Raw genomic sequence first — 12,543 nt, forward strand, 5'->3', positions numbered from 1 at the left:
AATACTTTGGAAAACCAAAAATAGAGGAAAAACATCTATGGCAAATTACATTTCATTCAGATTTGATAGCAGTAAAGTACAAAAAAAAAAAATAGTGCAGTGTCATTTCTCTGTAAATCACTTGAGAATAGTTTTATGTTTTATGATTGAATGACAAAAAGTTTTAACCTGTTTAAAAAATTTTTTAAGTCTTTGACTTTAATAAGGCAAAAATGAAATTAAGACTGTAAAAAGACTTTAAAAATAAGTTCTACAAATTTGGTTCCCATTTACAACAATTTCATTAACAGAGGAGTTAAGTGTAGATACAATGTATCCAATACTCATAACCACAGTAAAAAAAAAAAAACTAGCAATTTGTAGATTGTTAAATCCTTAGTAGTACCAATATATATTCAAAACATGTTCATACAGAACCAAAACCTCTCCTTCTCCATGTAAAAGAACACTTGTTAAAGATAATTAACAAAAATACCAATTAAACAATGGAAACTCATTTCATTTCACTGCGCCCAAAAGTATGACACAAAATACTGGCTTGAAGAGGTAGATTAAAAAGAAAAAAGAAAACCAGATTCTCCATTCTTTGTCACTTTTATTCAGTAGTAGTATTTTTTCCTTATTTTCGGTGCCAGACACGGCAAGGAGTGATTACAGCCAACTGTTATTAAAACATTTGTTCGCAACATATACCCCCTTTACCACTGACCCCAAACTGACTCATTTTGTGTGCTTTCGTTCTTTTTTTTTTTAATATACCACCACCAAGACTGGGTGGAGGGGGCAAGGGTAAAAGAGATGAAGGGGAAGAGTCCAGGAGGCCAGAAGAGGAGGAATGCTACAAGCCACAGTAAGAATGAGCTGTATTTAATTTAAAAAAGGGGGAGGGGTGTACCCCACAAATGATACAGTAATGAGGATACACAATTAAATCCCATAAGCATGACTGAAGGCTTTCACTGTGTTTGACGTCATCACAATGGAAGGCATAAAAAGTGGAGTAAATCAATGTTGATACAGTCCAATCTAGTCCATTAGGCAAGATGGTGCAAGAAGTCATTTAAATTAAAAGTGCCCTACCCTTACCTACATGGCTAGCAGACATGGAGAACACCACAGTGATGAATCCACAGAGATTTCTCCATGTAGCTATAAAAAATGTGTTGTCGAATGGCACATTGTCAAACACTGGAAAGGGGCGCCACAATGGACCTCTCTCTTTTTTAGATACGAATGCTAGATTCAACTATCTCAACTAAGCAGGAAGTGGGCTCTTCTGCTGGGAATGCCAACCCTAATTCACTTTGTCTTGAAATATATACAGATTGTTTGTAGTAGCTACAGCAATGATATTTTCCTTGGGGTGCCAGGCTGTATGAAGGATTTTCTTGTTGAAGTCTAAGCTGTCAACACTTATTTCATCTTTCTTTCGCTTGCCACTTGCACAGACTTTTCGTGGCTTCAGAACTGTGCGAGGTTTGTTGTTTTCCCGTGATGCTTCTAGGGTTATGTCTCGCTTTGTGTTCCTGTCAAACATTCTGAAGAAATTATTGTAAGATCCAGTCATGACAACACTGCAAAAGCAAACAGGACGCAAGTAAGTGAACAAAATTTATTTCCAGTAAAATGATTTAGTGATGAAACCTAGCCTATTACCGCATAGGAAATAGCTACTTCAAGCTAATATGGATTTAGGGAGAGGGTTGCTGACACCAACCAAGGATCAATTATTCAAATAAACTAGTACTAGTCTGGTACTAGTTAGTAGTAGTTAGCTTGGATTTCTATTAATAGCTATCACTGAAGTTGAAAATATTCTCAAAAGTAGCTTCTTAGTAGTACTGAAATAATCTCTGCTGAATATATTTTTGCAACTACAGGTTTTGTGATTAACCAAACTGGTAGCTTCTTCAAATACCAACTGTGGGATCACAGGTTCTAAAACCCTTCAAAATTCATGGTATATAGCTATTCATAAGAAACCAATGCATTACTTTGTGATTTAAATTATAAAAAACAGAATTTGCTCCCAGGATGTTGTCTGATTGGGAAAATGCTATCTTATGAATGCTTTTAAGATATCTGGGATGCCTGGGTGGCTCAGTCCATTAAACGTCTGTCTTCAATTCAGGTCATGATCCCAGGGCCCAGGGATAGAGTCCTGTATCAGGCTCCTTGCTCAGCAGGGAGCCTGCTTCTCCCTCTCCCTGCAGCTTCCCCTGCTTGTATGTGCTCTCTCTTAAAAAACAAACAAACAAACAAAAACCTTCTTCTGTGAATATTAAGAGTAGAATATAAATTTTTTTCTTCACAGGAAGTCATTTTTTTACCTATTGCATTAAATACATTTAAAGCACGTTTTCTGGGGACAAATATTTTTACAGTATCCGTTTAATCATTGCCAAATTTTAACCTTACCCAGGGTACCTCTGTCAGTTCAACTTCCCATCCATCACTGCTCAGCATTTGCTAAGTTTAAGCACCAACAAGCAAAACCTCCCAAGTCTTAAACTGTTAATTTAGAAAGGGTCTGGTGCTACTATTACATACCATGTTCTTCCACATGGTTTAAATTACTTTTGTAAATAAGATTACAGAATATCAAGGAATTGTTTAAAGTAATGCTTGAAAATAAGTATTTACATGTATCACATATTACACAGGTCATATATGAAATATAAATGATTACCATCTATTCAGTAAAGTCAAGTCCTCCAAAGGACACTTGACATTTTAATCAAATCAAATTGGTGCACATACCTGAGGGTAATAAAACTGTCTCTCTTTTAAAATGAATTATGTATTTGGATTGGCAGCCCCATATTATCTGAATTTGTGAGATTTTAATAATTGGACACCGAGGTCAATTGCTCTTTGTAAATTTTAAAAGGTTTTGGTAGGTCAGCATTTCTATGGTATACCTGCCCAAAATGTATAACCTGAATCAAATTATGAGAAAACATTAGGTAATACTCAGATTAAGAAACGTTCTATAAAATCATTGGCCTGTTTTTCAAAATGCCAAAGTGGCAGTAGAAAAGGGAAACACAAAGAACTACTATTCCAGATTAAAGGAGAACAAGACAAGACAACTAAATGTTACATATACTTTGGGACTGCATATTTGACTGGATTTTCTTCTCTGCTAGGAAGGACATGGCCGAGAGGGCTGGTGAAATTTTAATGGGCTCTGTGGATTTGATGGGAGGACTGTGCCACTGAACTGTTTTGCTTTGTATGACTGCCCCGTCACAATGTAGAAGAGACTCTTATCCTTTAGAAAATGCTCATTAAAAAGTTTAAGAGCAATGGGCCACCATGTTATTGGTTCACAAATAAAGTATGTGTATCTATTTGCATGTCTTTACAGAGACAGATATAAAGGAAGAGACTGACACAGCAAACAGTAACAGGAGACCCTGATTAAGGGTTAAATAAAACTGTGTCACTCTTACAAATTTTCTCCCAGTTTGAAATTATTTCAAAACAAGTTTTTAAACAGTAAGGGAAATCAAGAATTTCTTTTTGATAATGGAACCTAACTTAAAACTGGCAGCAATATGTTTCAACAATGTGAGAAGAGCTGGTACAGCAGTGCATCGGATCCTAGTGTATCAGTATCTTCTTTCTCTTCCTGTCTGCAAATTTCTCCTTTCTCTTCCTCCCTTTCCTTCTTCCTTCTTGATGGCTTAGGGTTAAAGCAGTAGCATTCGAAGGCAAACCTTGCTTGTTCTGAGTCTAGGTTTACTGTGGCCAGCCTATTTCTGGGTGGTTACATTCAGATGAAGATAATATTAAACATCACACCAAACATAAGTGATCCAAGTTCTAGCATCCTCTATAACACAGAACACCATGATACTTGAATGTTCTATCAAGCTTTCACTGATGAAACTGTTAAGATACATCTAATGACCATGAAGGCAAGTTTAAGTAATTCCAAAATTGTGTTTTCTAATGTTTTCTGTTCTACTGGAACACAATAAATGGTAAATAAATATTGATAAGGAAAACTGAAAGATTAAGACTTATTTGTCCTTGGAAATAATGGTACTACACATTTTAATGATACAGTAGAAATGAATCATACACTGTAGCAAAGTTGTAGATTATAAAAACCCTAATTACTCAAGGTAATATGGTTAAAATGACACATGGTAATTCTACTTCTATGAGATACTGATGCGGTATCTGGAAAAAACTGGTGTTTAATATTCCAAATGAAATATCTACTGCCTAAATATTTCTCAAAAGTTTCATAGATTAATCACCAAGGTGAAATTTCACCATTTTAACAGTTGTCATGTCAAAGATGTCACTGATCTGGTTCATAAAAAGGAATATTTAAAGATGTTTAAATCATAATTTAAGATAACTACATTTTTTGTGTATTTTCATATTTACTGAGACAAAGTTTAATTTTTATTTACTATTATTGCTACAAGATTACTGAATTTATTTCAAGCAAACTGAAGGAAAAATGAAGTTAAGGATTTGTAATTTATGTCTATCATACTAGAATTGAAACAGAACATTTCTTTTCCACCAATAAAAGGCCGATTTGAATGAGACGTTCAAATTATAATCAATTACCTGTCAGATCCATTCCAACAACATTCAAATTTATCAAATATGCAGTCATTTTCATACAGTGAACAAAGTTTACTTCTGAGGTATTCATGAACCTGGATTTTAAATATAAATATATTATTATAAATATACTTATTTAACTTCAAGATCTGCTAATTGATATTAGAAAAATATTTAAACAAGTCCTTATTTTTCTTAAAGGAATATATAGACACACATACATACTCTGTAATCTTACTAAAACTCAACTCTCTAAGTAACAAACAATAAAGGCGTTTATCCTTTTCACAAACAAATGAGCTCCCCTCCATGAACACACATTTTCCTACTGTAGGACAGAGAAAAATACCCTTTGAGGCACGACACATAATACATAAACTCTTTACAAGCGGACTAAAATATTTAGGCTAAAATACCTTTGAAAATGGTGCAGATAATAGAATAAGTAAGGATTATTATATCTATAGTTGAGTATATTAACACCTGTCTTTTTTCAGTCCATTAACTGCTGATTAAAAAAATGTTCAATATTGTTGTGCAAAAAGAATGAATACTGTTACGCTGAAAAAATAAATAAAATGGAAAAAAAAATATTCAATATTATGTTTTACTTCCTTTTCAGATACCATTTTCAGGCATAAATACCTGAAGCCTACATTATCATTAAAGTGCATATGCTATGCAATTATAACTGACCCTTGAGCAGCTCGAGGATCAGGGGTGTTAATCCCCCTGCAGTCAAAAATGCACATATGGGGACCTATGTGGCAGAGTCAGTTAAGCATCCCACTCTTGGTTTTGGCTCAAGTCATGATTTTGGGGTCTTGAGACTGAGCCCCATGTCAGGCTCCATGCTCAGGGTGGAGTCTGCTTCAGATTATCTTCCCCCTTCCCTGTGCCCCTCCAGTTTGCGCTCTCCCCCTCTCTCAAATAAATAGGTCTTAAAAAAATATTTCACATACACCTCTTGACTCCCCAAAACTTAACTACTAAGAGTCTACTGTTGGATGGGGAGGACTTACTGATAACAAAGTTAACACGCATTTTATGTTTGTAATATGTATTATGTACTGTATTCTTATAAGAAAGTAGGCTAGAGGAAAGAAAATGTTATTCAGCAAATCACAAGAAATATACATTTGCAGTACTCTACTGTTTTTATAGACAAAATACCCAAGTATAAAGTGGACCGACCCAATTCAAACATGTTGTTCAAAGATTAACTGTATACAGTTACTCAAAGCATGCATCACTGAAGAAATCGTATCACTTGATTTTCCTCACAGAATATCAAAAACTAATGAAAATGTACCTCTTTTTTGAAGTAGAATTCGCTAGGATTTCACAAGGGGATAAACCAAAAAATAAATAAATTTTGTATTTAAAATGTACTCTGAGAAATAATGCATTTCAATATTAACACTGTTAAATTACATAGGAGGAAAGTTCCAAAGCTTTTGTTGTGATGGGGTGGGAGGGAAGGGGTTGTCTCGATCTCACTAACCCTTTTTACTTAGAAAGAGCCCTAAAAAAGAATTAATGACAGAAAAGAGTAGGTACCTTCCAAATGCTAAGAATTCCCTGTTCCTTATGAAGCCACCTAAAATCATTTTAAGTGTCCATTTCAACTTTTAAGTATAACAGAATGATTCAGGCCATGTCTATGTGACATTACATACAAATTTGTTAACTATGAGGAACTGCAACTCAGGGAGGGGTCAGGATAGAAGACAAAAAATTAGTAAGATCAAAATACCCTTTAGTCACACACAGCTCAGGAAGATGCTTATATAAATTCAACAACAGCTAAATCTGCATGCATTGAGTATAAAATATAACTCTACCCTGAATCACTAATCCAATTCAGCAAAAGCAGAAAAACTGCAAATTAGGTTAATCATAACAATTCAGCAAAGTTTTAGAATCCACGTACAGGGTTTCTCACTAAACAATTTTAAGAGTATGAAATTAAGATCCAAATCAATTTTATTCTCAATGGCAACCCGGGTGGTGGTGGTGGTGGTGAGAAACACCAGGAGACAGATCACAATCTTGGAATTTACACAAATGTAACTGAAAACAAAGCAGTATGTATCTCTTTACCTTTGTTTCAACGTAGCATTTCCTTTAAAATTTCAAATATCATTAAGGAAGAATCTTTACAGTAGTTTATGTTTGTAAAGAGGAGTAAAAGGCTTGAGAAACATCATTTTAATTTTACAGACAACACACAACATAAAGAAGGTAGCATTTACAAATTGTGTATTCTTAAAAACAATGTTAAGTGTTTTCTATACTGTAGTCTAGGGTTTACCCCAGGTTTCTGCTCACCCCCCATTCCTGTCCCCGGCTGTCTTAATTCTCTTCTCCAGAAGAAAGGGATAAGGGAACAATGGTGGCTGACTGACAAGAGAACCCAGAACTAATATCCTACAACAGACAGCCAAACACCTAAAGCCGTACACTGGGCTTTCAAGCCTTTCTCCTTTAGCCTAAGACAACAGTCATCCACCGAAAGGCAGAATGGCAGTCTATTTGACTGGGCACGCCAAAGTTAAGCTCTAGTTCAACTACTACTGCTCATACTCCAACCAAGATGGGCCATTCTCCCCAATACTCTTCCCCACCTAGACCTTATTAGAGTACTCTTCCTCCTCACTTTAAATGTAGACAGCAGTGTGGAAAAATGGTGTCAACAGTGAACCAAACTGGTAGCAAAATCAAAATCACACTTTAACTGAACAGACAACACAACCTCTATAAAAGTATACATAAAATTAACATATGAAAAAGCAACATACTTATGAATCTCTGAAGGAAAACACCTAAGGGTCCACCATCCTGTACTAGGATTAACACACAGTACAAAATCCTTTTAGAGTAAACAGGGTATATGCTAATTGAAAGAAAAAACTGCAAATACCTGGTATGTTTCCACAGGCCTGTTTTCCATATTTAAGTCCCAAATTTTGACTGACAAATAGTCTCTAGTCATCATATATCGACCACTATGGCTGAATTTTACATCAGAAATAGAGGAGATGATTTCAGAAAAAAAAGACCTGTTACTGGGATCTTCAGGTTCTTCAAACACTAAAAACAAGCAAAAAAAAATTTTTTTAAATGGCAATTTGTAGAATATTCTGGCTTGGACAAAGCACTTGCTGAGACAACCATTCACAAACTTCCTAAGAGTGAGCTAGAGATGACAGGCTAGTACAGAACTGAAAAAACATCTCTCTGACTATAAGAACACAACCTTCCCTGAAGGTTTCTTAAGGGGAATGACGTAACATTGATATTGAAGATTTAAAAGTATACAGTATCTTCCCAGGGTCCTATAGCTGATTTAGCAGAACCAGGAATAGCCAGGACTTCTGATTTCAAAATACCAAGTCTGTAGGTTCTGCACATACCTCCATAACTTTGCCCATATGGTCACCACAAGGGAACACACCATTCGTATTTAAACCAGATTTTATTTTTTTTTAGCAGCCAGGTCTTGGTAACAGGCATGTACCCATTTTTATGAGTTTTAAAAACATGTCACGACATGAAGACAATAATAATGCAACCCTTAATTTTTTAACCCAGTGCTTTTTCAAAATTTTTTAAACCAAGGAAATATCTTCTCAGAAAAATCTTCCTAGAAAGCTCAAAACAGAAAGCAACAAAGGGAGAGCAGGAGGAAAAGAGAAATGGAGGCAAGGAGGGAAGGAAAAAAAACAAAACCAACTCTACTTAAATAAAAAGTTAGAGAGCCCAGCCCCAAGTTCTCCCAAAATCACATTCCATTTAAAAATACATCCACTAGGACAACAACAGACAGGCTCCCAGGACAGCCTTTTATGGTCTTCCAGCAGAATGACCTATAATACCAGGCAGTTTATTACCCAAAGGGTACTTACGTTTAGAATGCCTATCACAGAGGGCAGAGGCCCGCATGTCACATAACCGAATAGTTCCTTTACTGCTGCTATATACAAACGTGTTACAGCTGTTTGGATGAAATTCTGCTGCCGTAATCACCTCTGTTAGCTCTTCCATATTGGCAGGTTTGATATCCACAATATCTGGATAGCATTTTATTAAGGAATTTCCACTTAGAAAAAAGGGCAAATATAATTTTACATTTCTCAAATCTGAAATTAATTCATAAACTTAACCACAAGTTGCATTCTACTCCTTACAGGAGTATAAATCCCAGAGGGATAAAAATTTCTAATGCTTGGGAAAAAATCTTAGAAGAAACCATGTTAGAATGAGATGGGCCTCTTTTTCTGAGTATGATACAAATCCCAGAAGCCATAAGGAAAAAACTGATTAAGTTTATCTTCCTATATTAACAGGACTTAGTGTAAATTCTAAACAAATCAAAAGTAAAAAACTTCAAGGGGGTAAAAAAGAGAACCTATCTGCAACACAAAGGAGCTGATTCACTTAATATTTTAAAAAAGTGCTTTAAAAACAAAAACCCCAGTAAGAATATATATAAATTCAATGAAAAAATGAGAAGAGAACAAAAAGAAATATAAACAGTTGATAAATAGGACTTTTCACTAACTAGACTGGTAATGGTGAAGGGAAACAGGCTCTTTTATATACTATGGGCAGAATATGAACTATAGGGGCACCTGGGTGGCTCAGTGGGTTAAAGCCTCTGCTTTCGGCTCAGGTCATGATCCCAGGGTCCTGGGATCGAGCCCCGCATCGGGCTCTCTGCTCAGCGGGGAGCCTGCTTCCCTTCCTCTCTCTCTGGCTACCTCTCTGCCTACCTGTGATCTCTGTCTGTCAAATAAATAAATAAAATCTTAAAAAAAAAAAAAAAAAAGAATATGAACTATAATGAAGTGTTAATTTTTCAATGATGTCTATTTAATACAACAGTAACACTAGCAGCAATAACTATATGTTATTTTTTAAAAAGATACTTAAAACAAATGTATTTATAAACAATCCTAGGTTTATATGTATATAGTATACTGTGTATGCCAGGTATGTCTGTATCAGACACTTCTGCATGTACAGAAAAATCTCAGAAGGATAATAAACAATTAAAGTGGCGTCTGGAGAAATATTTCTATTGCCTTTATACCACAATGACTTCTATGAATTTCTTTAGCCAACCTTACTAAGAATATTTTTATAATTATAGATAATACTCTACAAATGTTTTATTAAAAACTCAACCATTAAAAAAACTTTTTATAGGTAAAACTATATTTAATATACATAGCAGTATTATAGCCAAGTATTTAGTACTATGTACTAAACTTACTATAATAGTACTTAAAATTCTAAGAATCCTATTTTTTAATCAATATATCATGCTCTTTATCAAAGAACTTCCCCCACTATTTAATCACTTAAACACAAAGAAAAAGTGTTATAAAGTAAGAAGCTACTTTTAAAAAGAAGAAATAAAAATACACGGAGAGATGAAAATAAATCTAGTATGGGGCACAACATGTCTTCTTTACCAAACACCAAAAAAAGAAACCAAACGGATACTAAAACTCCTGTCTGTAATCTCCAGGTGCCAAAGATTAATCCGTAAATCGTCTGCAGATAAATATGTTTCATAATCACTATTAATAGAAATTGAGTTGATGTGATATGTATGAGCATTGGCAAATATTCTTCGTGGACTGGCCTCAACCATTAGGTCCATGGGCCTAAAGACTGGCACCTGTCAATAGACACATGAAAAACGGTCATTACAAAATGCTCATTATTTACAATGGCACGTAAGGTTCAGTTCTTTATCCGAGTTTTTGAGGGAACACTATAGTATAATATAGTATAACAGTGCAGTATAGTAGTTTATATAGTATAATATTACACAGATTTAGCTTTATAAAGCAACTGACGTTGATCTTTAAAGTGTTGAAATGAGAAGAAAAATAATTTGGTTAATTTACCTTCTTTTACAGATAGCAGTATTATTAGAATTTGATGTGCTTTCTAGTTCTAATCTTTTACTGGAGACTCGCAAAGCTAAATGTTTCTGGTTTGGACTGGCTAAAAAGGAAATTAGCTCAAAACATCTAATTCTTGGTATTTCTTAGCTTGAACTAGAATATCTGGTACATTTTTACCTACTTTCTTATCTCCAAAGCAAATTAATCTTGATACTTAAGGTCAGAATAGCTGACATTCAAACCGTAAGGGCAAAAAAGAGTGTGGCATTGTATTAAACGGTCTTACATTGGGTCCTGGGTCAGCCCCTGGCACAGACAGACCTTTATGTGGGACAGTTATTTAAAACAGGAATTTTTAATGTCCTATCTGGTTATAAACTTCTTGGGAGGAGGCAGATTATCATTAATCCTATTCAAGTTCTGTTTAAGATCTAGAATATATAGTACGAATACAGAACACTATCAGAGTTACCATTATTTTTTCTTAAGTACTTACTCGTAGTGTAGTGACTGTAGTAGGATCTCTATACCTTCCATCTTCCTCTTTCAAGTTATACCCTTCTGGTCTTTTGTCCCTTTCACTGATTTTCCATAATTTTATTGTTTTATCTGGAGGGAAAAATGAAAAATGAAAAATGAAAAAAGTCCTCAAAAAAAGAATACTGCTAATAGAAGAAAAACATTTTAAGGCATATTCAAACACACTATTTCATATTTCACCTAAAAGGATCTGAAGAATACAATCTCTTACATGACTTAATAAAAAAATTTCCTATTACCTGGTGAATAAAGACACATATACATAGAACTACAATACAGAAATCACAAATTTATACATCAGTGGCACTCAAGGTACCATTTTTTAGAAAGACTGTATTTATTTATTTGAGAGAGAGAGAGAGAGAGAGAGAGCAAACGCGGGCAGAGCAGCAGGCAGAGAGAAACAAGCTCCCCACTGAGCAGAGGCCTGACACTGAGCTTAATCCCAGGACCTTGGAACCATGGCCTCAGAGCCGAAGGCAGACACTGAACCGAATGAGTCACCCAGGTGCCCCTCAAAGTACCATTGGTATTAAAATCAAGTCACAGCCAGGTCCCTGTCCTTTAAAACTAATTAATCCAGGGATGGGGGGGTTGTGTTTGTGTGTATAAGCACCTACATGTCTGTAAATACAAACACATACATATACATACACACATATTACTATAGCCTATTATCTAGAATAAAAATGATAAAGGAATATCTATCTTTATCTCCTAGGATTTCTAACAGATCCTACCAAAGACTCCACAAATTCCTTCCAAGACTGGATGCCTCTGTTTGAATCTATCTTTCCCTGTTGTGTTAGGGATTCAAGTCAAGTTGGTCAGGGTCTGAAAAAAAAATGACCAATTAAAAGCTGTGTCCCAAGTTCTTTAAGACAAAATTCCTAGTATCAAGAATATATTAAATAGTATTTTTATTTTTTAAAATAATATTTTTTAAATAAATGCTTATTTTGGAGTAAATTTTGACTTACAGTAAAGTTGCAAAGATAGTCCAAAGTGTTTCCATTGTACCCTTCACCCAATTCTTCTAATGTCAACATCTTAAGCAACCATGGTGGTGTATTTGTTAAAATTAAGAAATTAACATTGTATATATTACTACTAACTAAACTCTAGACTTTACTCAGAATGCACCAGGTTTTCTCCTAACAGCCCTTTCTATTCCAGGATCCAAGCAACACTGTATTTATTTGTCAAGTTTCCCTAGTCTCTCTGATTTTAACAATTTCTCAGACTTTTCTTAGCTTTCATCATCCTGACGGTTCTGAGAAGAGCGATGCGGTATGTCTGCTGTTTTCTCATGATCAGACTGGGATCACTGGTTTTAGGAAGAATACCAGAGGGGCAGTGAAGGTATACACAGTATCAACATGACTTTCCCACTGGAGATGATAGCTCTGTTCACTTGGTTAAAGCAGTATCTGCCAGGTTTCCCCATTTCAGAGTTAATTTCCCCCTTGCCATACTCTAGTCTCTGGAAATG

The 12,543-nt window shown here is 35.0% G+C and overlaps 1 protein-coding gene across 2 annotated transcripts in view; it reads right to left on the minus strand.

Annotated features, from left to right (window-relative positions):
• Positions 1–578: 578 nt before the first annotated feature.
• Positions 579–12,543, minus strand: part of PPP2R2A (protein phosphatase 2 regulatory subunit Balpha) — a 93,682-nt gene continuing 81,717 nt past the window's right edge. For both annotated transcript variants that reach the window (XM_045991553.1, XM_045991562.1), the window contains 6 exons: positions 11,008–11,120; positions 10,102–10,279; positions 8,499–8,663; positions 7,514–7,683; positions 4,594–4,685; positions 579–1,574 (listed from right to left, as the gene is read on the minus strand). In XM_045991553.1, the coding sequence (XP_045847509.1) occupies positions 1,295–1,574; positions 4,594–4,685; positions 7,514–7,683; positions 8,499–8,663; positions 10,102–10,279; positions 11,008–11,120 (998 nt within the window). In that variant the 3' untranslated portion in view covers positions 579–1,294. The remainder of the gene's footprint in view (positions 1,575–4,593; positions 4,686–7,513; positions 7,684–8,498; positions 8,664–10,101; positions 10,280–11,007; positions 11,121–12,543) is intronic.

This window comes from Meles meles, chromosome 2 (assembly GCF_922984935.1).
Source record: "Meles meles chromosome 2, mMelMel3.1 paternal haplotype, whole genome shotgun sequence".
NCBI lineage: Eukaryota > Metazoa > Chordata > Mammalia > Carnivora > Mustelidae > Meles > Meles meles.